We start from the raw sequence: 22,145 nt of genomic DNA on the forward strand, positions 1-22,145 counted from the left end.
ACCATGCATTCTGATCATGTGGGATTGGATGTACGTGTTTGTATAACCATGCATTCTGGTCATGTGGGTTAAGATGTACATGTTTGTATAACCATGCATTCTGATCATGTGGGATTGGATGTACATGTTTCAATAAGCATGCATTCTGGTCACGTGGGTTAAGATGTACATGTTTGTATAACCATGCACTCTGGTCATGTGGGATTGGATGTACATGTTTGCATAACCATGCATTCTGGTCATGTGGACTCAGGTGTGTGCATTTTTATGAGCATGTGCTTTGGCCTTTTGGCAAAGGTGCATATGTATTTGCTTGATAAGTGTTGTTCGACCGTGTACCTTTTTTCCATAAAAATAGCATCTATTTACAGAGATGATGACCAGGGAATGGAAATGCATCCATGGATCGATTCCTTTACCCAACGGATGGGTTGGTGATTTGCCAATGATAGGCTTTGAAAGCTAATGTGGATTGACTGATGCTGTGGCTAGCAGGGTAGCAGTGGACACACTCTACACAGTATTGGAGGCAGTCCTGGGTTTTTTTCAGACTAAGCACACAGGTATTCAATTCACGCACACACGCACACGCACACACATTTGCCTTCACAACAGTTAACCTGAAATATCCATTATCCACAGTATCCCGAGAAGTCGGTCTGGCTAAATGAGCTTTTCCTGTCGTTAATTTTCTATTATGAGGCAAGGTTCATGGAAAAATAAAACGGCAAGGGTTAAAAGTGTTACCAAGAACAGATTGTACAGCTGGTGGGCATTTGGTGCATTATTAGCATGCACTGACAAAGTGGGCCATGTTTAAAAAAAAACAAACACTAATCAAATATTCTGACCTGCCTCACACCTTTGGGACAAAATTAGCTTCTACGATGTGTAACTACAGGCAGCACTCCTATGGAAAGCTCTCCCATCTTAACTTCGTGAGCCGCAAGGCCTTTAAAACTAGTCCACCCAGGGCCCATGATTCCCATCCTGCCAACGCCAAACTTGGAAGTGAGTGTTCACAAAATTTGAAAGCGGAGAAGAAAGCAGTCAAGCTTGTGGTAAGAGGACGAAATTCCACAGGACATCCTAAAAATTGATGGATTGAAACTGTCTAGAAAAACATGGAATGTTTGGGTGTCCATGGAACTGATGCATTGGATACATCCGTAGGGAGGAATGTCTTCATTAAACCAACCCCCTGAAAAAATGAGAAAGTTGTTGCACAAAGTTTTCTTGGTGTTGGTGGTGGTGGTGGTGGTGGTGGTGGTGGTGGTGGTGATTATGGTATAAATAATTGTATCAAATCAATACAACAAGTAGCATTTGCTATTTGTGATTTACTCCAAGTTACAATAAGAAGAAACAAATGATATTACAATGTGCTACAGACGGACAGAGCAGCAATCTAATTCAGCGGAGCAAACAGTTGGGTCACGAGCGCGATCTGAGGAGGTTTCAACCGGTTTATCATCAAATTACAACCACCCAAAACCACCAAAGGAAGCAGCCAGAACAAGCGGAATCCACCCTGGGACCAGTTATATTTACAAGCAAAAGCTCGGAGGAAGGATTGCATGAAGCAAAACAGTGTCAATGCGTATGTACGTAATAAATAAACACCTTTACCCTCTACTCGATATATGCCCTCGAACAAACCACCAATCGTAGATTCCTTAATTATTATATTTTTAAGGCCGAATCAATCACACGACAAGAGACATACAAAGGGAATTTTACGAGACAATAAAGAGATTTGGTAGAGATGTGCAGGAGCCCAGACGGTTCATCTCTCTTGCAAGGCAGTCCTTTCAGAAAAAACATGGGGAAAGGAGAAAACACTGTTGTCTGTGGCGCGAATCAGCTGGACGGCTGTTCAACACCACTGGAGGACAAGAGTTCCGTGGACAAAGGTGAAATTCGACCGGACGTTCACAAAGAGGAAGCGCACTTCACCATGGTCTCTATCTTATTCCACCTCGTTTCTGGTCTTGAAGCCTCTGCCCTCTCTGTGCTCTGTTTGTTCGCCCAAGTGTCTGCTGCTCGTCCAGACATCTTATTATATGCCTGTACACCACCCATCTCGACATCTTATTATGTACCTGTACACCCCCATCTAAACATCTTATGTGCCTAGACACCCCCATCTAAACATCGTATGTGCCTATACTCCCCCATCTAAACATCTTATTATGTGCCTATACACCCCCATCTCGACATCTTATTATGTGCCAATACACACCAATCTAGACACCTTATGTGCCTAGATACACCCCAATCTAAACATCGTATGTGCCTATACACCCCCATCTAGACATCGTATGTGCCTATACTCCCCCATCTAAACATCGTATGTGCCTATACTCCCCCATCTAAACATCGTATGTGCCTATACACCCCAATCTAGACATCGTATGTGCCTATACTCCCCCATCTAAACAACTTATTATGTGCCTATACACCCCCCTCTCGACATCTTATTATGTGCCGATACACACCCATCTAGACACCTTATGTGCCTAGATACACCCCAATCTAAACATCGTATGTGCCGATACACCCCCATCTAAACATCGTATGTGCCTATACACCCCCATCTAGACATCGTATGTGCCTATACACCCCCATCTAAACATCTTATTATGTGCCTATACACCCCCATCTCGACATCTTATGTGCCTAGACACCCCCATCTAAACATTGTATGTGCCTATACACCCCCATCTAAACATCTTATTATGTGCCTATACACACCCATTTAGACACCTTATGTGCCTAGATACACCCCCCATCTAAACATCTTATGTGCCTAGACACCCCCATCTAAACATCGTATGTGCCTATACACCCCCATCTAAACATCTTATTATGTGCCTATACACCCCCATCTAGACATCTTATTATGTGCCGATACACATCCATCGAGACACCTTATGTGCCTATACACCCCCCATCTAAACATCTTATGTGCCTATACACCCCCACCTAGTCATCTTATGTGACTATACACCCCCCCCCCCCCCCCATCTAGTCATCTTATGTGCCTATACACCCCCCCCCCCCCCAACCCCTCCATCTAGTCATCTTATGTGCCTATGCACCACCCATCTCGACATCTTATTACGTGCCTATACTCCACCCATCTCGACATCTTATTACGTGCCTATACTCTGCCCATCTAGACATCTTATGTGCCTATATACCACCCATCTAGACATCTTATGTGCCTATACACCCCCCATCGAGACATCTTATGTACCTATACACCCCCCATCGAGGCATCTTATGTGCCTATACACTGCCCATCTAGACATCTTATGTGCCTATATACCACCCATCTAGACATCTTATGTGCCTATACACGGCCCATCTAGACATCTTATTACGTGCCTATACTCCACCCATGTAGACATCTTGTGTGCCGATACATCGCCAATCTCGACATATTATGTGACGATACACTGCCCATATAGACATATGTGCCTACATACCCCCCCCCCCCCCCCCCCATGTTGACCTAGGTGCATATAGACTGCCCATCTGACAACACAGTGCTCGCTTATTCTCGAGGACATGGCCAAGGCCAGATCTTTGAGAGCTATGTTCCACAGTAAATTACAGTAAATGCAAACGCACCAATGAATTTTTCCCATTCCTTAACATCAATTTTGTTTTCCTTGTGTGGAAAATAGAAAACAGCACACCGTTGTGATTTTACATTCACTCTGTTAGCAATAATTCTACGTACTGACACCTGCCTGACATGTAATCAAATACCCCTCAGTCTCCCGCTTCTCATCGCGTGTTGTGCGGATGATTATATATTTGATCTATGGGCACAACTGATGTACACAATTGCACAGTTAAAAGACTGTGCAGGAATAAAGTAATGTTCAGGGAGCATGCATAGGTCACGAAAATTCTTCCTTGAGCTTTGACTGTCCTAAAGTATGGATTTGGTGACATATATGCAAGTTGTATGTACCAGACACGATGTTTCCAGCAAGCAGCAGGGCATCCTGGTGGGCATTGAGATCCAATGGGAACCAGGAGGATGACAGAAGGGATAAGACCATGGGTAGCATTGCCACACTAACGCCGCTATAATTCTCCTTCCTGTAAAACATGGTGATCGAAGCATGAACAAGGTAAAATGTAGTATCGTTTAATGATCGCATCTTGCATTCGTGCAGGAACTTTGTGAACACATTGCATGTAAGACAACTGGAAACCATCAACAAGATAAATATATATACAGACTTGGCATTTAATATGGAATTTTTTTTTTTTCTTGACTTGGGTTTACTTTCTTAACTCAGTATATCAATCTGGTGAGTTTCTTTTACACTTTGGTGATTTATTTGTTAAAAGAACCATGTCACTGATTGTCTGTCGCAGCAAGAAGTCAACAACAGGATTATATCAGAGGTGGCGTGGCAAAATGTACGCACAGGTGCATTTGATGATTGGATTCACAGTCGGGTATACAAGGGTTGTTGAGTTCTGTATCAGTGGAAAACTGCTGCACATCTCCAAAAGTTATTGCCGCTTCCTCTGGAGATGGTCCGTCAACTCGACAATGCTGTTTGTCATGGAGTGGTGGCTTTACGAAATTACGGCATGAGACAGCGTGCTATTGATCGGCAGTATGGCATCACTCAAGGTCAGGTGTCAAAGATCCTGAAACGAAATGCTCAGACGGGTGTCCCTACTCCACTACCGAGGCCAGGACGTCCCCGCAGAACCACAAGGCGGGATGATCGCCAGCTGCATCGGTTAGTCCGCAATGGCCGTACCAAGTCAGCTAATCGGCTTAGGGCTGAGTGGCAGCAACTGACAAATGTGCCTGTATCCAGAAGGCTAGTCAACCAACGACTGGTTCAAGCAGGCTATCTATCGTGCCAGGCGTCCCCTGAGAAAGCCACACCTGACCAGACAACACCGTCAGCGCCGATTGCAGCTGGCCAGAGAGCACCGTCAATGGCAGCCAGGACACTGGAATCACGTGATCTTCAGTGACGAGTCGAGATTTCTGGTCTATCGTCAAGATGGCCGCGTCCGAGTGCGCAGACAAGTGCATGAAGCCTACAACAAAGATTTTATAGTGCCAAGAGTCCAAGCTGGAGGTGGTGGGGTGACCGTTTGGGCTGCTTTTTATGCAGGGGGCAAAACTGACCTGGTTGTTCTGAATGGAAACCTGAACGAGTTCAAGTACAGGGCCATTCTGGAAGAAACATTGCTTCCATTTGCTCGTGCAGTCTTTTTTTTTTTCTTTTTTTTTTTGTATACAAGATCGAGGCTCGTGAAAGAGCTAACATTAATCACACAAAAAGACAAACCGACACACAAAACGAAAAAACAAGGGGAGCGGCAGACAAGATGGGGAGAGAGGGGGAAGGACACAAAAGAGAGGGGGAAGAGGGGGAAGGACACAAACACAACATTTGAGAGCAGGGACATCGGGAGGACTTGGGGGGAGGTGGGAGAGGAATAAAACATATGAACACTGCAAGGACTCTGGGGTGAATTACCGGGGGTAGAAAATATCAAGGTTTTCGATGGGGGAAGATAAGAGATGGTGGTGAACAGCTGTTTTAAAGACCTGGAGGGAGGAGTGGGATTGAAGGGAGTGGGGGAGTTTGTTCCAGAGGCGGCAGAAAAGGGGAATGAAAGAGTGAAGGTGAGCAGAGAGCCTAGACTTTGGCAGTTTAACCATAAGAGGGTTGCAGGCAGATCTTGTGCGACCTGAAGGAATATTGGGGGGATAGAGCACAGAGAGAGCTGGGGGAGCAAGGCCGGAGAGGAGTCGGTAGAAGACAGAAAGACCACCAACCTGCCTGCGATGAGTGAGTGAAAGGCCCTCGGTGTTGACTACATCGCAGGAGATTCCAATGATTCTGAAAGCTTTGGCCTCAACAGCGTGAAGCCGAGCAAGGTGTGAGGCAGGAGCACCAGCCCAGAGGGGAGAACAGTATTCCATTGAGCTGCGGATGAAAGCCTTGTATGTGGTGAGGAGCTCAGGTGTGCCAAGGAAGGACTTCGCACGACGGAGGATGCCCAGTCGGCGACTGGCTTTGGAGGCCAGCTTGGAAATGTGGTTTTCCCAAGAAAGATCATGGCAGATAGTGAGACCCAAAAGCTTGAGCGACAGAACTTCTTGGAGAGGATTGTTGAGAAAGTAGATGGGAGGGTTGTCCAGTCGGTCCTTTCGGAGAGACATTGTAAGAGTGTGAGATTTGTCAGGATTGAAAGACATGTTCCACTTGTTTGACCAGTCTGTGATTTTGTCCAGGTCTGCAGAGAGTGAGGAGGCTGCAGACTGCCGATCTGAGGGATGAGGAATGGAGCGACAGAGAGTAGAGTCGTCAGCAAAGAGATAGAGAGGATTTTCAAGAGAGTCAGAGAGATCATTGATGAAGACCAGAAAAAGCACAGGGCCCAGAACACTACCTTGGGGAACTCCAGCCTGAACAGGAAGAGGAGATGAGAGAAACCCATTCAGGGCCACACGTTGACTACGACCAGAGAGGAAGTCCGCCAGCCATAAGGAAGTCCGCTTTCGAGGAAACTTTGTCTTCCAAGATGACAATGCACGGCCTCATCGTGCTCGCATGATCCAACACTTTCTTGCTGACCGTAGTGTAGAGCATATGGAGTGGCCTGCCACGTCCCCGGATATGAATCCGATAGAGAACTTGTGGGCAGAATTAACGCGTCAAATCGACCACTCGGACCAGCAGCCGACCTCTGTTCGTGAATTGCAGCAGGCTATTGTCACTGCATGGCAAGCGATTCCTGTCCAAACCTTGGCAAATCTCGTGAACAGCATGCCTCAACGTGTACATGCTCTCCTGAATGCTCGTGGGGGTTACACGAAGTACTGAACTGTAATTTTACTGTCCGTAATCCCAGTCATAATTTAACTTTTGTTTTTGTTAAAAAAAAATTTGGCTAATGTGCAAAATAAAGAGATACTTCTGGAAAACGTAGAGAAGTTTAACACAGTACTGTCCATGAATTGAGTTCGATATCAGTTTACATCACTTTCAAGGATCAATTTATTTGTTTTGAAATGTCAAATGTGGTTTTTGTTTCTTTTAAAGGTCACATTAACAAAATCTAGAATAATTTCAACATAATTCCAATGAACTTTTGGTTCTAAGACATCTTGAAAAGTAAGTTCACCCCCACAAAAAAAATTCCATATTAAATGGCATGTATGTATGTATGTATGTATGTATGTATGTATGTATGTATGTATGTATGTATGTATGTATATATATATACATATATATATATATATATATATATATATATATATATATATATATATATATATATATATATATATATATATATATATATATATATATATATATACACAGACTTGGCATTTAATATGGAATTTTTTTTTTTCTTGACTTGGGTTTACTTTCTGAACTCAGTATATCAATCTGGTGAGTTTCTTTTACACGTTGGTGATTTAATTGTTAAAAGAACCATGTCACTGATTGTCTGTCGCAGCAAGAAGTCAACAACAGGATTATATCACAGGTGGCATGGCAAAATGTACGGACAGGTGCATTTGATGATTGGCTTCACAGTCAGGTATACAAGGGTTGTTGCGTTCTGTATTAGTGGAAAACAACTGCTGCACATCTCCAAAAGTTATTGCTGCTTCCTCTGGAGATGGTCCGTCAACTCGACAATGCTGTTTGTCATGGAGTGGTGGCTTTACGAAATTACGGCATGAAACAGCGTGCTATTGCTCGGCAGTATGGCATCACTCAAGGTCAGTTCTCAAAGATCCTGAAACGAAATTCTCAGAGGGGTGTCCCTACTCCAATACCGAGGCCAGGACGTCCCCACAGAACCACAAGGAGGGATGATCGCCAGCTGCACCGGTTAGTCCGCAATGGCCGTACCAAGTCAGCTAATCGGCTTAGGGCTGAGTGGCAGCAACTGACAAATGTGCCTGTATCCAGAAGGCGAGTCAACCAACGACTGGTTCAAGCAGGCTAACGTGCCAGGCGTCCCCTGAGAAAGCCACACCTGACCAGACAACACCGCCAGCGCCGATTGCAGTGGGCCAGAGAGCACCGTCAATGGCAGCCAGGACACTGGAATCATGTGATCTTCAGTGACGAGTCTAGATTTCTGGTCTATCGTCAAGATGGCCGCGTCCGAGTGCGCAGACAAGTGCATGAAGCCTACAACAAAGATTCTATAGTGCCAGGAGTCCAAGCTGGAGGTGGTGGGGTGACCGTTTGGGCTGCTTTTCATGCAGGGGGCAAAACTGACCTGGTTGTTCTGAATGGAAACCTGAACCAGTTCAAGTACAGGGCCATTCTGGAAGAAACATTGCTTCCATTTGCTCGTGCAGCCTTTCGAGGAAACTTTGTCTTCCAAGATGACAATGCACGGCCTCATCGTGCTCGCATGATCCAACGCTTTCTTGCTGACCGTGGTGTAGAGCATATGGAGTGGCCTGCCATGTCCCCGGATATGAATCCGATAGAGAACTTGTGGGCAGACTTAACGTGTCAAATCGACAACTTGGACCAGCAGCCTACCTCTGTGCATGAATTGCAGCAGACTATTGTCACTGCATGGCAAGCGGTTCCTGTACAAACCTTGGCAAATCTCGTGAACAGCATGCCTCAACGTGTACGTGCTCTCCTGAATGCTCGTGGGGGTTACACGAAGTACTGAACTGTAATTTTACTGTCCGTAATCCCAGTCGTAATTTAACTTTTGTTTTTGTTTAAAAATTTTTGGCTAATGTGCAAAATAAAGAGATACTTCTGGAAAACGTACAGAAGTTTAACACAGTACTGTCCATGAATTGAGTTCGATATCAGTTTACATCACTTTCAAGGATCAATTTATTTGTTTTGAAATGTCAAATGTGGTTTTTGTTTCTTTTAAAGGTCACATTAACAAAATCTAGAATAATTTCAACATAATTCCAATGAACTTTTGGTTTTAAGACATCTTGAAAAGTAAGTTCACACCCACAAAAAAATATAATCCATATTAAATGCCAAGTCTGTCTATTATATATATATATATATATATATATATATATATATATATATATATATATATATATATATATATATATATATATATATATATATATATATATATACATATACACGCATATATATATACATACATACATACATACATACATACATACATATATATATATATATATATATATATATATATATATATATATATATATATATATATATGACTGGCTCTGGCCAAAGCAGACACTTGGGGACAAAAATCAAAATTGAGATGTTGATATCTGATTGCCCATGCTTTTCTCTTTCATTTGATGTATGCATTATGTTAATTGGAAGAAAATTAACGAAGTTATGGTATTTTAATGACAATTATATTTTCGTTTAAACAATGTAGAAAATTAGGTTCAAAGTTCACAATACAGTTCACACGCAAAAAGAATGTGCACACGTAGGGCTTTTGATTTTGGTCCCTGTGGTCATATTTTGACTCTCTTCGGCTTTTTCTCACGAGGAGAAATGCCGACAAGTGTCTGGTTTTGCCAGAGCGTGACACACACACACACACACACACACACACACACACACACACACACACACACACACACACACACACACACACACACACACACACACACACACACACACTGAACCTGCAATCCCAAAACTAAGAACTGCATGCTCAGATGGTAACAAGAGGACAATCATCCCAACATCGACCATCGTTTTGAAACGATTTAAAAATAACAAATGGTATTCACATTCTATCAAGAAATACCCTTCTGCCAGACACACATCTACAATAACGACCCCATTGATGGACCTCTCATTGGGTTTTGGAGAAGGCACCCTCTGCTGCCTTGATAGTGGAAAAAAAAACTGCAATTCCTCCGGGAAAGCACAAGATGATTCAAACCAATACTAAAGCATTCTCATAATCGCCCATGGTCAACCGACCCAAAGAAACAAAACATTCGATGGGTAGGGGTCTCAAAGGTGAACACGCGACAGGAATTTGGTTTGGATGCCGCCAGAAATCTATCTTGCAGAATCCGTGTTGCAACCCTGAAGGAGGTGATGAAATTGAGGTGGATGCAAATGTACCCTTGCAGCATCCATCATCAGTCACGACATATACTGTCACTGCCTGCGTCCAACCATTTCTACACATTTGGTTGTATTGGGGTTAAAGGTCTAAAGGCTCACGACCCCGATTTTGATTTCCCCTTTTTAAGGTCAAAAGCCCAAAATTGAGTTGAATAAGTTAACAACGGAGAATCAAAAATTTAAACTCTGAATGGTATCATTTGAATGTTAAAACTTGTTTTGAGTTGGCCTGTTATTTTTATTTTGGCTTCTCCATCTTAGGACCCAACATTATGATGCTGGGATCGCAGGTTCAAATTCTGTATATATTGTGTTGATTTTTCCATTGTCTGCTTGTGATGTGTTAAATCATTTTAAAATACATTTTTGTTTGCCAACATCCTTATCCCACATGTCTTCAATCTCTCCAAGACTCCGAAACAGTAGAGAACTCGGAAGCATTTTAAAATGCAAAGTCCGTCCACGTATGCCCCAACTAAACTTGACGAAAATTACATTTTAAATATTTGCACACTTTATTAATTTGTGTTCTCCATCTACCATATAAAACAGTTTGTGTGTTTGTCTGCCCCCCCCCCCCCCCCCCTTCATAAGCACAGGTTTGAAAGGCCAATTTTTTTAAACATTAATAGGTGTTCACTACAGTCTATTTTTGAGGCTAAAACAAACAAAAAATATTTTTCATGAAAGAGTAATTATGTCTCTTCTATTGAAATGTAGATGGTGACTTGCAAACCGAGCCCCAAGGGCGGTGTGCAGAAGCACTTTTTTACGGCGTAGCCTGTAGGGCAATGCCGTCTGGAACAGCATCTGTCTGTCCGTATTGAAACGCAATCGACAGAGCTTGCTCCTGAATCCAGAAGTGAACAGATGATGACGGTTTGCTGGTTTGATAATATCTCAATACAATTGTGATTTAACATAATATTTTGATACGTCGTATTAATTTGTGATTGGAATGATGAATGATGCTGTTTGGAATGAAACTATCGAGAACATCCTGACATTCAACTGAATGTCCATGTCTGACGTTTGACTGAAGGTGGCACAGGAATATGGAATTTATTGGTTCATCGTTTGTCATTCGCCGTGTTTTTACCCAAGTCATTCACGAATCGGCTGTCCATGCCTGAAGTCAAAAAAATGTAATACTTACATTATTTGCTAACTGGTATCCCCACCCAGGTCATACTATCCTCTTCTGCCAAAGCATCAAACAAGCCTGGCTAGGCTGTCGTTAGACTTTCGGTCTTCTTTTTTTAATAACAATAAATAGAAGGCAAAGGGAGGGGAAATTCACTACATGTGATGTGCAACACGCACAGAGTAAAACGAGTGTTCATTTACATCCATATGATGTCTAATAAATAAAGATGATATAAGCAAACCTGACACTAGGCCGAGGCTTCAGACTTTAGCATGCTCACGAGGCTGCACCGTTGAATAAACTGTTATAACCCGTCATTTTTGATGGGCTTTTTACTAGTTATTATTATGTACCATCATCATTTTCATTATCATTATGTACCATTATCATTATGTATCATTATGTACCATTATCATTATGTATCATTATGTACCATTATCATTATGTATCATTCTGTACCAGTGTACCATTATCATTATGTACCATTATCATTATGTACCATTATCATTATGTACCATTATCATTATGTATCATTCTGTACCATCTTACTATAATTCCCCAAATGTCTGTCTGTCTGTCTGTCTGTCTGTCTGTCTGTCCGTCTATCCATCTGTCTGTCTGTCTGTCTGTCTGCCTGTCTGTCAGACAGACGGACTGTCTGTCTGTCTGTCTGTCCATCTGTCTGTCTGTCTGTCTGTTCGAAGGTACCGTAAAAACTGCTGAACCGATCACAACGATATTTGGGTGGGTAATCCTGGGATCTCCAGAAGTAAAATAGGCTATTTAGTTTTCCCAATTTCAGCTTTGGTCTCCAGCATTCTCAGGTTTGGACTCCCGCATAGCAATCGCATTTGCATAACGTTTATTGTGACGATGTTGTTTTCCCGGGTGCCACACAAACGGCTGCACCGATCGCTGCACAGCTGCACCGATCGGACTCGGTGACCTCGGACAAAGACCATTTATAAGGACACGGGTTGAATCCCTGCTTGAGAGAATTCCAACCCCCTCCCGCCATCACGGCCGTCTCTCCAACTTACAATCCCACAGAATATGCGGAAAGGACGACCCAAAACCAATATAAACATCATTAAACATCATTAAACATCATTCGTATATAAACATCACTAAAAGTAAATAATGACCTCGGCCAAAGTTCAAATTACGTGAGTTTAATCTCGACATGAGAGAATTCCACATATAATAGCTATTTGGGCGGTGAATACGCTAACAGATCGCTGTCTCCATCGATCTTGCCAAGGCCGTAACAGCTATCGGCTCAAAATCCTTTTAATTGTTGATTTGGAAGTTTTTACAATGAAGGAAACACGTATCGGGAGTACATACGACATCGGGAGGACTAACTGCACGCGTCTTCAGTATCAAGCTTAAATCTCTCGTGGTGGATCTGAAGAGCGGAATGCTTGGAGAAGTGGTGGGCTACTTCGGTGTGAAGGAGGATCAGAAACGTGGACTCCCACACTGCCACATCCTGCTGATACTTGCTCCCGCATGACGTTATTTTCCTGGGTGCCGCACAAACGTCTGCACCGATCGAGATTTAACGGATGTTTATATAAATCGTTTAAAAGAAAAAAAGCCTTCAATTTCTGATATTTAGCCTTTTCATTTGGGCCTCCCAATTGAAGCCCCGCCCGTAGGGCGGGTACCGATGCTAGTTATCATTATGTACCATTATCATTATGTATCATTATCATTATGTATCATTCTGTACCATTATCATTATGTACCATTATCATTATGTCTCATTATCATTATGTATCATTATGTACCATTATCATTATGTACCATTATCATTATGTATCATTCTGTACCATTATCATTATGTACCATTATCATTATGTCTCATTATCATGATGTACTATTATTATTGTTTTTTTTTTTGTTTGTTTTTTTTTTTTTGTATGCAGAGTCGAGGCTCGTGAAAGAGCTAACATTTATCAAACAAACAAATCAAACAAACAAGCAAACAAAGTATGTAAAAAAGGGGAGCGGTCGACAAGATGGGGAGAGAAGGGGAGGAAGCACACAAACACAACATTTGAGAGCAGGGACATCGGGAGATGTTTTTGGAGGGAGAGGGCCTGGGGGGAGGCAGGATAGGTATAAAACGCAAGGACACCAAGGACTTCCAGGAAAGAAGTCAAAAGTCACCTCAAAAAAGTGGATTTGGGGTGACATGAGCGGGGGTAGAAAAGATCAAGGTTTTGGATTGGGGAAGATAAGAGATGGTGGTGAACAGCCGTTTTAAAGACCTGGAGGGAGGAGTGGGATTGAAGAGAGTGAGGGAGTTTGTTCCAGAGGCGGGAGAAAAGAGGAATGAAGGAGTGAAGGTGAGCAGAGAGTCTTGATTTTGGCAGTTTAACCATAAGAGGGTTGCAGGCAGATCTTGTGCGACCTGCAGCAATATTTGGGGGACAGAGCCCAGAGAGAGCTGGGGGAGCAAGGCCGGAGAGGAGTCGGTAGAAGACGGAAAGACCACCAACCTGCCTGCGGTGATTAAGTGAAAGGCCCTCGGAGATAGCGTCATCGCGGGACATTCCAATGATTCTGAACGCTTTGGTTTCAATAGCGTGAAGACGAGCTAGGTGTGAGGCAGGAGCACCAGCCCAGAGGGGAGAGCAGTACTCCATTGAGCTGTGGATGAAAGCCTTGTATGTGGTGAGGAGCTCAGGTGTGCCAAGGAAGGACTTCGCACGACGGAGGATGCCCAGTCGGCGACTGGCTTTGGAGGCGAGGTATCATTATCATTATGTACCATTATCATTATGTATCATCATTATGTACCATTATTATTATGTATCATTATCATTATGTACCATTATCATTATGTATCATTATCAACCATCATCAGTACCAGTACCATTATAATTAGCAATTATGTATCATAATTATTAGAATTACTTTTTATAATTATCATCATTTTGTATTATAATTATTGTTATATTCCATTATAATTATTGTTAAGTTCCATTATCAATATTATTATGTCCCATTACCATTATCAACCAGAATCATTATCAGTACCAGTACCAGTACAGGCACCAGTACTATTAATATGTGGCATTATCATTGTCATATTATTATGAACCATTATTATCAGTACCAGTACCAGCACAAGCACCAGTTCCAGCACCAGTACTAGTACCAGTCCCATCATTATTGTCATTATTATTATTATTATAATTATGCACCATTATCAGCCACTGTCATTATCAGTACCAATACAATCATTGTCATTATTATTATGCACCATTATCAGCAATTATCATTATCAGTACCAGTACAAGCACCAGTTCTATCATTATGTGAGATTATCATCGTCATTGTCATCATATCATTATGAACCGTTATCATTATCAACCACTATCATTATCAGCACCAGCACCAGCACCATCACCATCATTATTGTCATTATTAGTCCCCTACCGGTGTACACCGGAGGGGACTATAGGTTTGCACTCAGTCCGTCAGTCTGTCAGTCCGTCAGTCAGTCAGTCCGTCAGTCCGTCAGTCCGTCAGTCAGTCCGTCAGTCCGTCAGTCCGTCAGTCCGTCAGTCCGTCAGTCCGTCAGTCCGTCAGTCCGTCAGTCAGTCCGTCAGTCAGTCAGTCAGTCAGTCCGTCAGTCCGTCAGTCCGTCAGTCCGTCAGTCCGTCAGTCCGTCAGTCCGTCAGTCCGTCAGTCCGTCAGTCAGTCCGTCAGTCCGTCAGTCAGTCAGTCCGTCAGTCAGTCAGTCAGTCAGTCCGTCAGTCAGTCCGTCAGTCCGTCAGTCAGTCCATCAGTCCGTCAGTCCGTCAGTCCGTCAGTCCGTCAGTCCGTCAGTCCGTCAGTCCGTCAGTCCGTCAGTCCGTCAGTCACGCAAAGAACAGTTTTCCGGACTTTTTTTCTAAACTCTTAATGCTAATGATTTCAAACTTGGTGCATGGTTTCCTCATGATAAGTTACAGATCAAGTTCGAACTTCACGACGTTTCGATCATTTTTGACAAAGTTATGGCACTTTGAACTTTGGTAATTTCCCCAACAGTTTTCCGGACGACAGACTGCTGGTAGGGGACATGTATTGCAGCGCAATACTCAGAATGCTTGTTATAACTATGCACCATTATCAGCCAATCAGTACCAGCAGCACCAGTACCATAATTATTGTCATTATTATGCACCATTATCAGCCACTATCATTTATCAGTACCAGTACCAGTGCTATTACCAGTACCAGTACCAGTACCAGTACCATTACCATTATTATGTTCCATTACCATTATCATTCTGCATTTAATGAAGAAGCGATCAACACTTTTGATCGTTTTCCCTGTTCAGAAATAAACAGTTCATGGGAGGGCCCTCCATATTGTAGGCTTTTCCCCGAGGAACCACATTCCCGGATCTTGTCTGGAAGGCAAAAAGAACCCCCCGCGGATCATGTAGCTGTGCTGTGGTCGGACTAATCACGGATATTTACAGTTATTAGGCCTTTGCCCTTACACATTTTGACCCAATTATTCATGGTTTTTCTCCGTATTCTCATAATCAAGGTTTGTTGAAAATTTGATGACAAAAGCTTAAATGGGAAAAACATTGTCGCCTGGACACGCACATACGCGATTGCGAAATCGCATCTCCCGTGCAAATGCGTTGATGGATCTGCCTCCACCCACATTAGTTGTGACCCCAAAGTTACATGTGACCTCAATTAAGGATCACAGAAAAAAGAGTAAGGTCACGTGAGAGAACACGAGAGGGAAAAGAGTGAAAAGTAGAAAAAAAGACATCAGATGCTTCTCACTCGAGTTATGTTCCGCAAAATTATTTTAAATTAAAGGATACATGATCTTTGACCATTTGCCTTTTGAACCAAAATTAAATCGGTTCTCTGTTCTAGACTATACTTTTACCCATTTTGGTCGAAATCCTTTCAGTCCACAAGTTATAACAGAAATAAAGTTTTTCAATTAAAGGTCACGTGACCTTCGACCATACAAACCCAACATCTAATCTGTTCATCTTTGTCCTCCAATTCATAATTGTGCCAAATTTGGTTGAAATCCCTAGAGTGGTTCACAAGTCATCGTCGTAACAAAAAAACGACAATGGATGGACGGGACGGAGAGTCAGAAGGAAAACCCGAAAACAATGTCTCCTGACTTCAGCTGCAATGAGACGAAAATGTTTGCAAAACACAGAAACTGTGTACATTGTCTTGTCTGACAACATACTTTTTTTTTTTAACACATGGGCTGAGGCTCATAGCAGAGCACACAAGCACATGCACAATCACACAATCACACAATCACACAATCACACAATCACACACACACACACTTAACAGAGCCACTGAGCTTGGGGGAAGTGCCGTCGCAAACGTCACTTCCTCTGGGTACCAGCGAGGTCATAACAATGGCGCTGCTTTTCTCACCGTACTCAGCGGGGCATTTCCTCAATCGGAATTTCCTCTTCCCCATGGATGCCAACCGATGGCGATTGTCCGCGCTCTACTTTTCAAGCAAGGAAGCAGCACATACCATTTTAAAAGTCTTTGGCATGACTCAAACCGGTCCAAACCGGATGCGTGCTTTTTAAGAAACACCATCTCCTTACTGGATTCCCATTGGCTCGCTGCGGGAGCTCATCCGCCCTTTGCCAGGTGTTGTTTTTGGTCCTGGCAGGGTGTCACAGTCACCCTCTCCACGAGCAAAGCCAGTCGGTTTAGTCGCCGACAACCCGACCAATACTTGTCTAATTAATGTCGAGGGAAACGTATAACTGCGTCTTGTGCAACTATTTGGAGAGGCCGCTTCCAATTATCGAAAAAAGTGGAAGGTGAGAAAGAATGATGAAATACCAGCACGTTTGTAGCAGGAGCTGGATTAATATTGACTAAACCCAACGTCCTACTGATTCCTAGATCAAGCTTGCAATTGCAACAAACAACTTCGTTTTTACTTCATGCTGTCGCATGCAGACAAAGCTAGGCCAATGGGCATCGGTCCATAACTCCCACTAAAGCACTCTGTCCTCACTCCAGGAAACCTGGCATGAGAACATCGCTCAGCTATCTACTCAACGTACTGAATATCTGCTGAGAGCAGGTATTTCTACACTTAAACAGGCACAGGCTGTTGTGTACCTTGTTAACACATCTTTAGAAAATGGAGCAAAAATGTTTAACAAGGAAAGGCCTTTTGGACTGCTGTTGAATTTTTTTCAACGTACGAGGTCCGACAGCCATTTTCATCACCCAAGTACACAACCTGTCACGATGATTTCCCCATCTCTTTTACCCACCCATGTAATATTAAAGCTGACAATAATTGCACGAAAGGCTTTCATTATAACCAGCTGTGCAAGGAAAATTGCACTCAAACTCTGTCAAATTTGTAATGAAAAAGTTCATAACTTTCTCACCGTAAACAAAACGTCAGGGTTCAGATCTCCAACAAAGAAAAACAAAGCCAACACAGTTTACCACAATTGCAAGACAGCTCTTTACTTTTCACCGTCTCCCCAATTATTACCTCATCACTTCAATTCCTTTCCCCAAGCAACCAAACACCCCCAAAACCCAACACCTTATCCAAATCAGGGTCCGGCAGCATAAGATCCCTGACATTGTTTCCCTCCCAATGTCTGAACTCACATTTATCCATTCATTCATTCATTCACTAGCCACCCCTCCCTTTTCCCTCATTCTATCACAAGTCGAACCACCTTCTCAAGCATGTTATCTCATGCTCTTTCCTCCTCTCTCATTTCCAACTATGTGTGTGTGTATGTATGTATGTATGTATGTATGTATGTATGTATGTATGTATATACGTATATACATATATATATATATATATATATATATATATATATATATATATTTTTTTTTTTAAATATATAAACAGGAATCAAATTCCTGCGTGGGGCTGAGTGTGAAAAACTCTGACAACACGGGACTCGAACCAAGGACATACATCGCTTTCGCGGCGACAGCCCACTGCGCTATTGAGCCAGCTGAAATCTCCTCAGAATTTTTCCACACTTAACACTGCGAGCTTTATAATGGCCGATGTCTTACATGCCTGGTAGGCAGACCCCGGATGTGAACATAAGTATATATGCGTGTACGTGTATGCAAGTATATAAAGAGGTGCATTGGAGATTAACTCGTACACAATTTTTATATAAACAGGAATTAAATTCCTGCATGGGGCTTGTGTTAAAAACTCTGACTCAACACGGGTCTCGAACCAAGGAACTCCATCGCTTACTACCTTCTCAAGCACGTTATCTCATGCTCTTTCCTCCTCTCTCATTTCCAGGTGTGTGTGTGTGTGCGTGCGTGTGCGTGTGTGCGTGTGCGTGTGTGTGTGTGTGTGTGTGTGTGTGCGCATTACAACACCCACTGAGACTCTGTCCCTCCTATCATCTGCCGCTCCTCTCATGCTATGTTGCATCTGCATCTCATCCACCTGTTTCACTTCTAGCATCTTCCTCTCTGTTGACCCTTTTTCCTTGTTACACTTATCCATGAGCCTCAAAAGTGGTAAAAAATAATAATAATAAACACTCACCCTGCTCTTGTTGGAACGGATGGAGGGTTTTTTGGCTCCAAAGGTGGTGCTGGAGGCAAGTGGAGGCCGCAGTGCCATCCCACACCCCACGAGACGATGGGATAGCGCTCTGATAGGAGACGCAGTGCCTCACAAGAGCCAAACTGCAGTGCACACAGGCAAGTATATAGTATATACATTGCAAATTTATAACAGCCTGGGAAACATTGAGCACGTATTGGCAACGATTACAGGTACATGATATTCCAATCGGTTTTATTACCTCTGCCACCGAAGGTGGATGGCGGTTATGTTTTCACCCTTGTCTGTCTGACTGTCTGTTTGTCTGTCTGTTTGTTTGTTTGTTTGTTTGTTTGTGAACAAAATATCTCAAAAGGTTGTGGACGGATTCGGACAAAATTTAGCGCAGAGGTTGGGTATATGACAAGAACGAAATGATTAGATTTTGGTGAAGATCTGGATCTGGATCCAAAAAATTTCTAAAGTGATTCTTCACCATTGAGATATAGGGCAAAAAACGATATACAAATCCAGCACAATATCTCAAAAAGTAATGGACATATCCAGACGAAACTTGGTGGACGGGTTGGGTGTGTGACAAGGACAAATCGATACAATTTTGGTGAAGATCCAAATACAGATCTGGATATGACGATTACTTAACTTTTTCATGTGATTCTTCACCATTGAGTAATAGGGCTAAACCTGAGATGAAACACGATATTTCAACAAGTTGTAGATGACTTATGACAAAACTTGGTGGATGAGTTTGTAAGTGACACGAACAAAGCGATTAGATTTTGGTTCACATCGGATCCAGATCTGACCTATCAGTGGGATGCAAGCAGTAAACTGTTCAGCCTGGCAGAGGTATGCTCTCTCCAAAATGTCATCACCCTGCGCTCGCGAAGTGGTAAAAGCAGGGTTAAGCATTCGGTTGCATACATGCGTACGTGTCTGCATTTTAAAAAATCATTTTCGCGGCAACCATTGGTCTGATTGGCAAGAAATTTTACAATAGGAATGTCTCTGCCTGTATAATTTTTTTATTCATAATTATGACGTCATATGCCACGTTTGCAGACTCTATCTTGGAAAAAAACCCCGAAACTTTGCACCTCTATATCTCCGAAACTGCTACATGGAAAAAATTGAAAGGTGGCGCATTGTGAAGTACTCCCCATGGGGAATAACATATGTTAATGATGATGTCATAGGTGCTTTCATTATGATGTCATCATTCGACAAGCAAAAGTGTCATCAAAGTGTCATCATCCCTGTGACATCAATGTCATCGACAAAGTGTCATCCCTGGTGTTGGGCTAGCGGCTAGGGTGCCGGCTTAGGATTCCTAGGATCCTGGGTTCGAATCTCGGTCGATCGACGAATTAATGCCAGGGGGGTTGACTCAGCCTGTCATCCTTCCGAGGTCGGCTAATTGAGTACCAGTTCACTGGTAATTCCCTGTTTGTCGTTGAAGGCGGCAAAAAGGGTTGGCGTCAGGAAGGGCATCCGGCCGTAAAACATTGCTTCAAAAAGGGTACCAAAAAACAACAACTACCACGGTCCCCGAAAAGGCCAACCCCCGCTTTGCAGGGAAAAATGGCCTCTAAACGGTGGTTTATTCGACAAGCAAAACGCTAGATCTGATCAGTATGAAAAAAAGATTCCTCTGCAACTGCTAGTCCGACGGACATGAAATTTTCAGAATATGAGCGGCTCCTCGCTCCTGTAGAATTTTTTTCAATGACACTCGTGTCATAGGTCACGTTGTACAGGCGCCATCTTGGAAAAATCGAAAAAAGTTGCACCTCTATATCTCCGAAACTGCTCCATGGAAAAGATTTAAACTCAATGTCAAATACTCTCCTTGGGGAATAAGATATGTTAATGATGATGTTATCGGTACCTTAATTATGATGTCATAATTCCACAAGTACAACACTTTATTTGATCAGTATGAATTTTTTTTTCTCTGCAATTCTTAGTCCAATTGACATGAAAGTTTCACTATAGGAGGGGCTCCTCCTGTAGAATATTTTAATGATAATTATGATGTCATAGGTCACGTGGTACAGGCGCCATCTTGGAAAAACTTCACACCTCGATCTCTGAACCCACTCCATGGAAAAAATTGAGACCTGGCTCATTGTAAAGAACTCTCCATGGGGAATAACATGTATTAATGATGGTCATAAGTGCGTCCATTATGACATCATAATTTGACAAGTACAAAACTTCATCTGATCAAGATGACATTTCTTAAGTGTCATCTAGGGAAAAATTTGTGGAGAAAAAAAAATTGATGACGTCATCGGTAAAGTGGTTTGGCCGCCATTTGTTTCAACACAAAATCCTTCAAAACCACTAAAAACGCATCCTGGTGAGGGTCTGCAATCTCTAATTGTTCTTTCTTGTTTTTAGACCGTTTTTCGTTTCTGGATTGGACTAATTTCTTTTATATTTTATATTATTGACTTGATTTATTACTCGGTTTTTGACTTTATATTGGAAAGTGAATGCCCCTATTTATATAGCTTACATTTCGCACCTATTTATATCGCCCCCATGGTACACAGCTTACATTCAGCAAGACCAGTCATTTGCACCGACCACGTTTCCTAAACATGCCGCTCTGTGAAGCCACATTTATATAAATTTAAATGTTATTAACCCTTTTGTAGCTATTGCATTCATACGATGCCTGCCGTTGCAGCTGCTCTTGGCATAATTTGCTGTTGTCATATTGCACCTAGATTTCAAATATTTTTATTTTTCCTGTGCAAATATTCCACCCCTCCTCCACCACCCAAGCTAATCTTGGTCAGAACCCATCTTATCGCGATGGATGGTAGTCGCAATTCTACACTTCTAAGCTCTCCGTCACCTTGATGAATTGCTATGGGCATCAAATGATGCCGTGGTATTGCAGGCCTCTTATTTCAAATACTTCTGGCACGCACATACTCTGCTGACCTCCCCTCCATGTTCACCACCCATGGCCATGTTCCTCAGTGCTCATATAGTCACGAAGTAGGAGAGACATGCATCTGCGTCTCTTTATCGCCCTATGTAGGCCAGATGGTGAAGTGGCGTGGCGACTGCATGGTACTGTCTATCAATTTTATTCACTTGTTACTGCAATACTCGGCTTAATGCCCCTAATTCCCTGAGAGAAGAATGTTCGTGGGACTAGAGAGCAAATCGATAAACTTTTCCGCAATAACATTTTTGAAGTGTGGTGTCCACAGAATGTAGCTTTGACTTATTCAAAATG

General features: G+C 42.6%; 1 protein-coding gene across 1 annotated transcript in view; it reads right to left on the reverse strand.

The window, feature by feature from the left end:
* Positions 1–22,145, reverse strand: part of HTT (huntingtin) — a 778,980-nt gene that overhangs the window by 562,211 nt on the left and 194,624 nt on the right. Inside the window, exons 24-25 of the mRNA XM_078772674.1 lie at positions 18,869–19,011; positions 3,986–4,116 (exon numbers count right to left, since the gene is read on the reverse strand). Of these exons, the coding sequence (XP_078628800.1) occupies positions 3,986–4,116; positions 18,869–19,011 (274 nt within the window). The remainder of the gene's footprint in view (positions 1–3,985; positions 4,117–18,868; positions 19,012–22,145) is intronic.

The sequence above is a fragment of the Myxine glutinosa genome, chromosome 2 (genome assembly GCF_964187855.1).
Source record: "Myxine glutinosa chromosome 2, kmMyxGlut1.1, whole genome shotgun sequence".
Classification (NCBI taxonomy): domain Eukaryota; kingdom Metazoa; phylum Chordata; class Myxini; order Myxiniformes; family Myxinidae; genus Myxine; species Myxine glutinosa.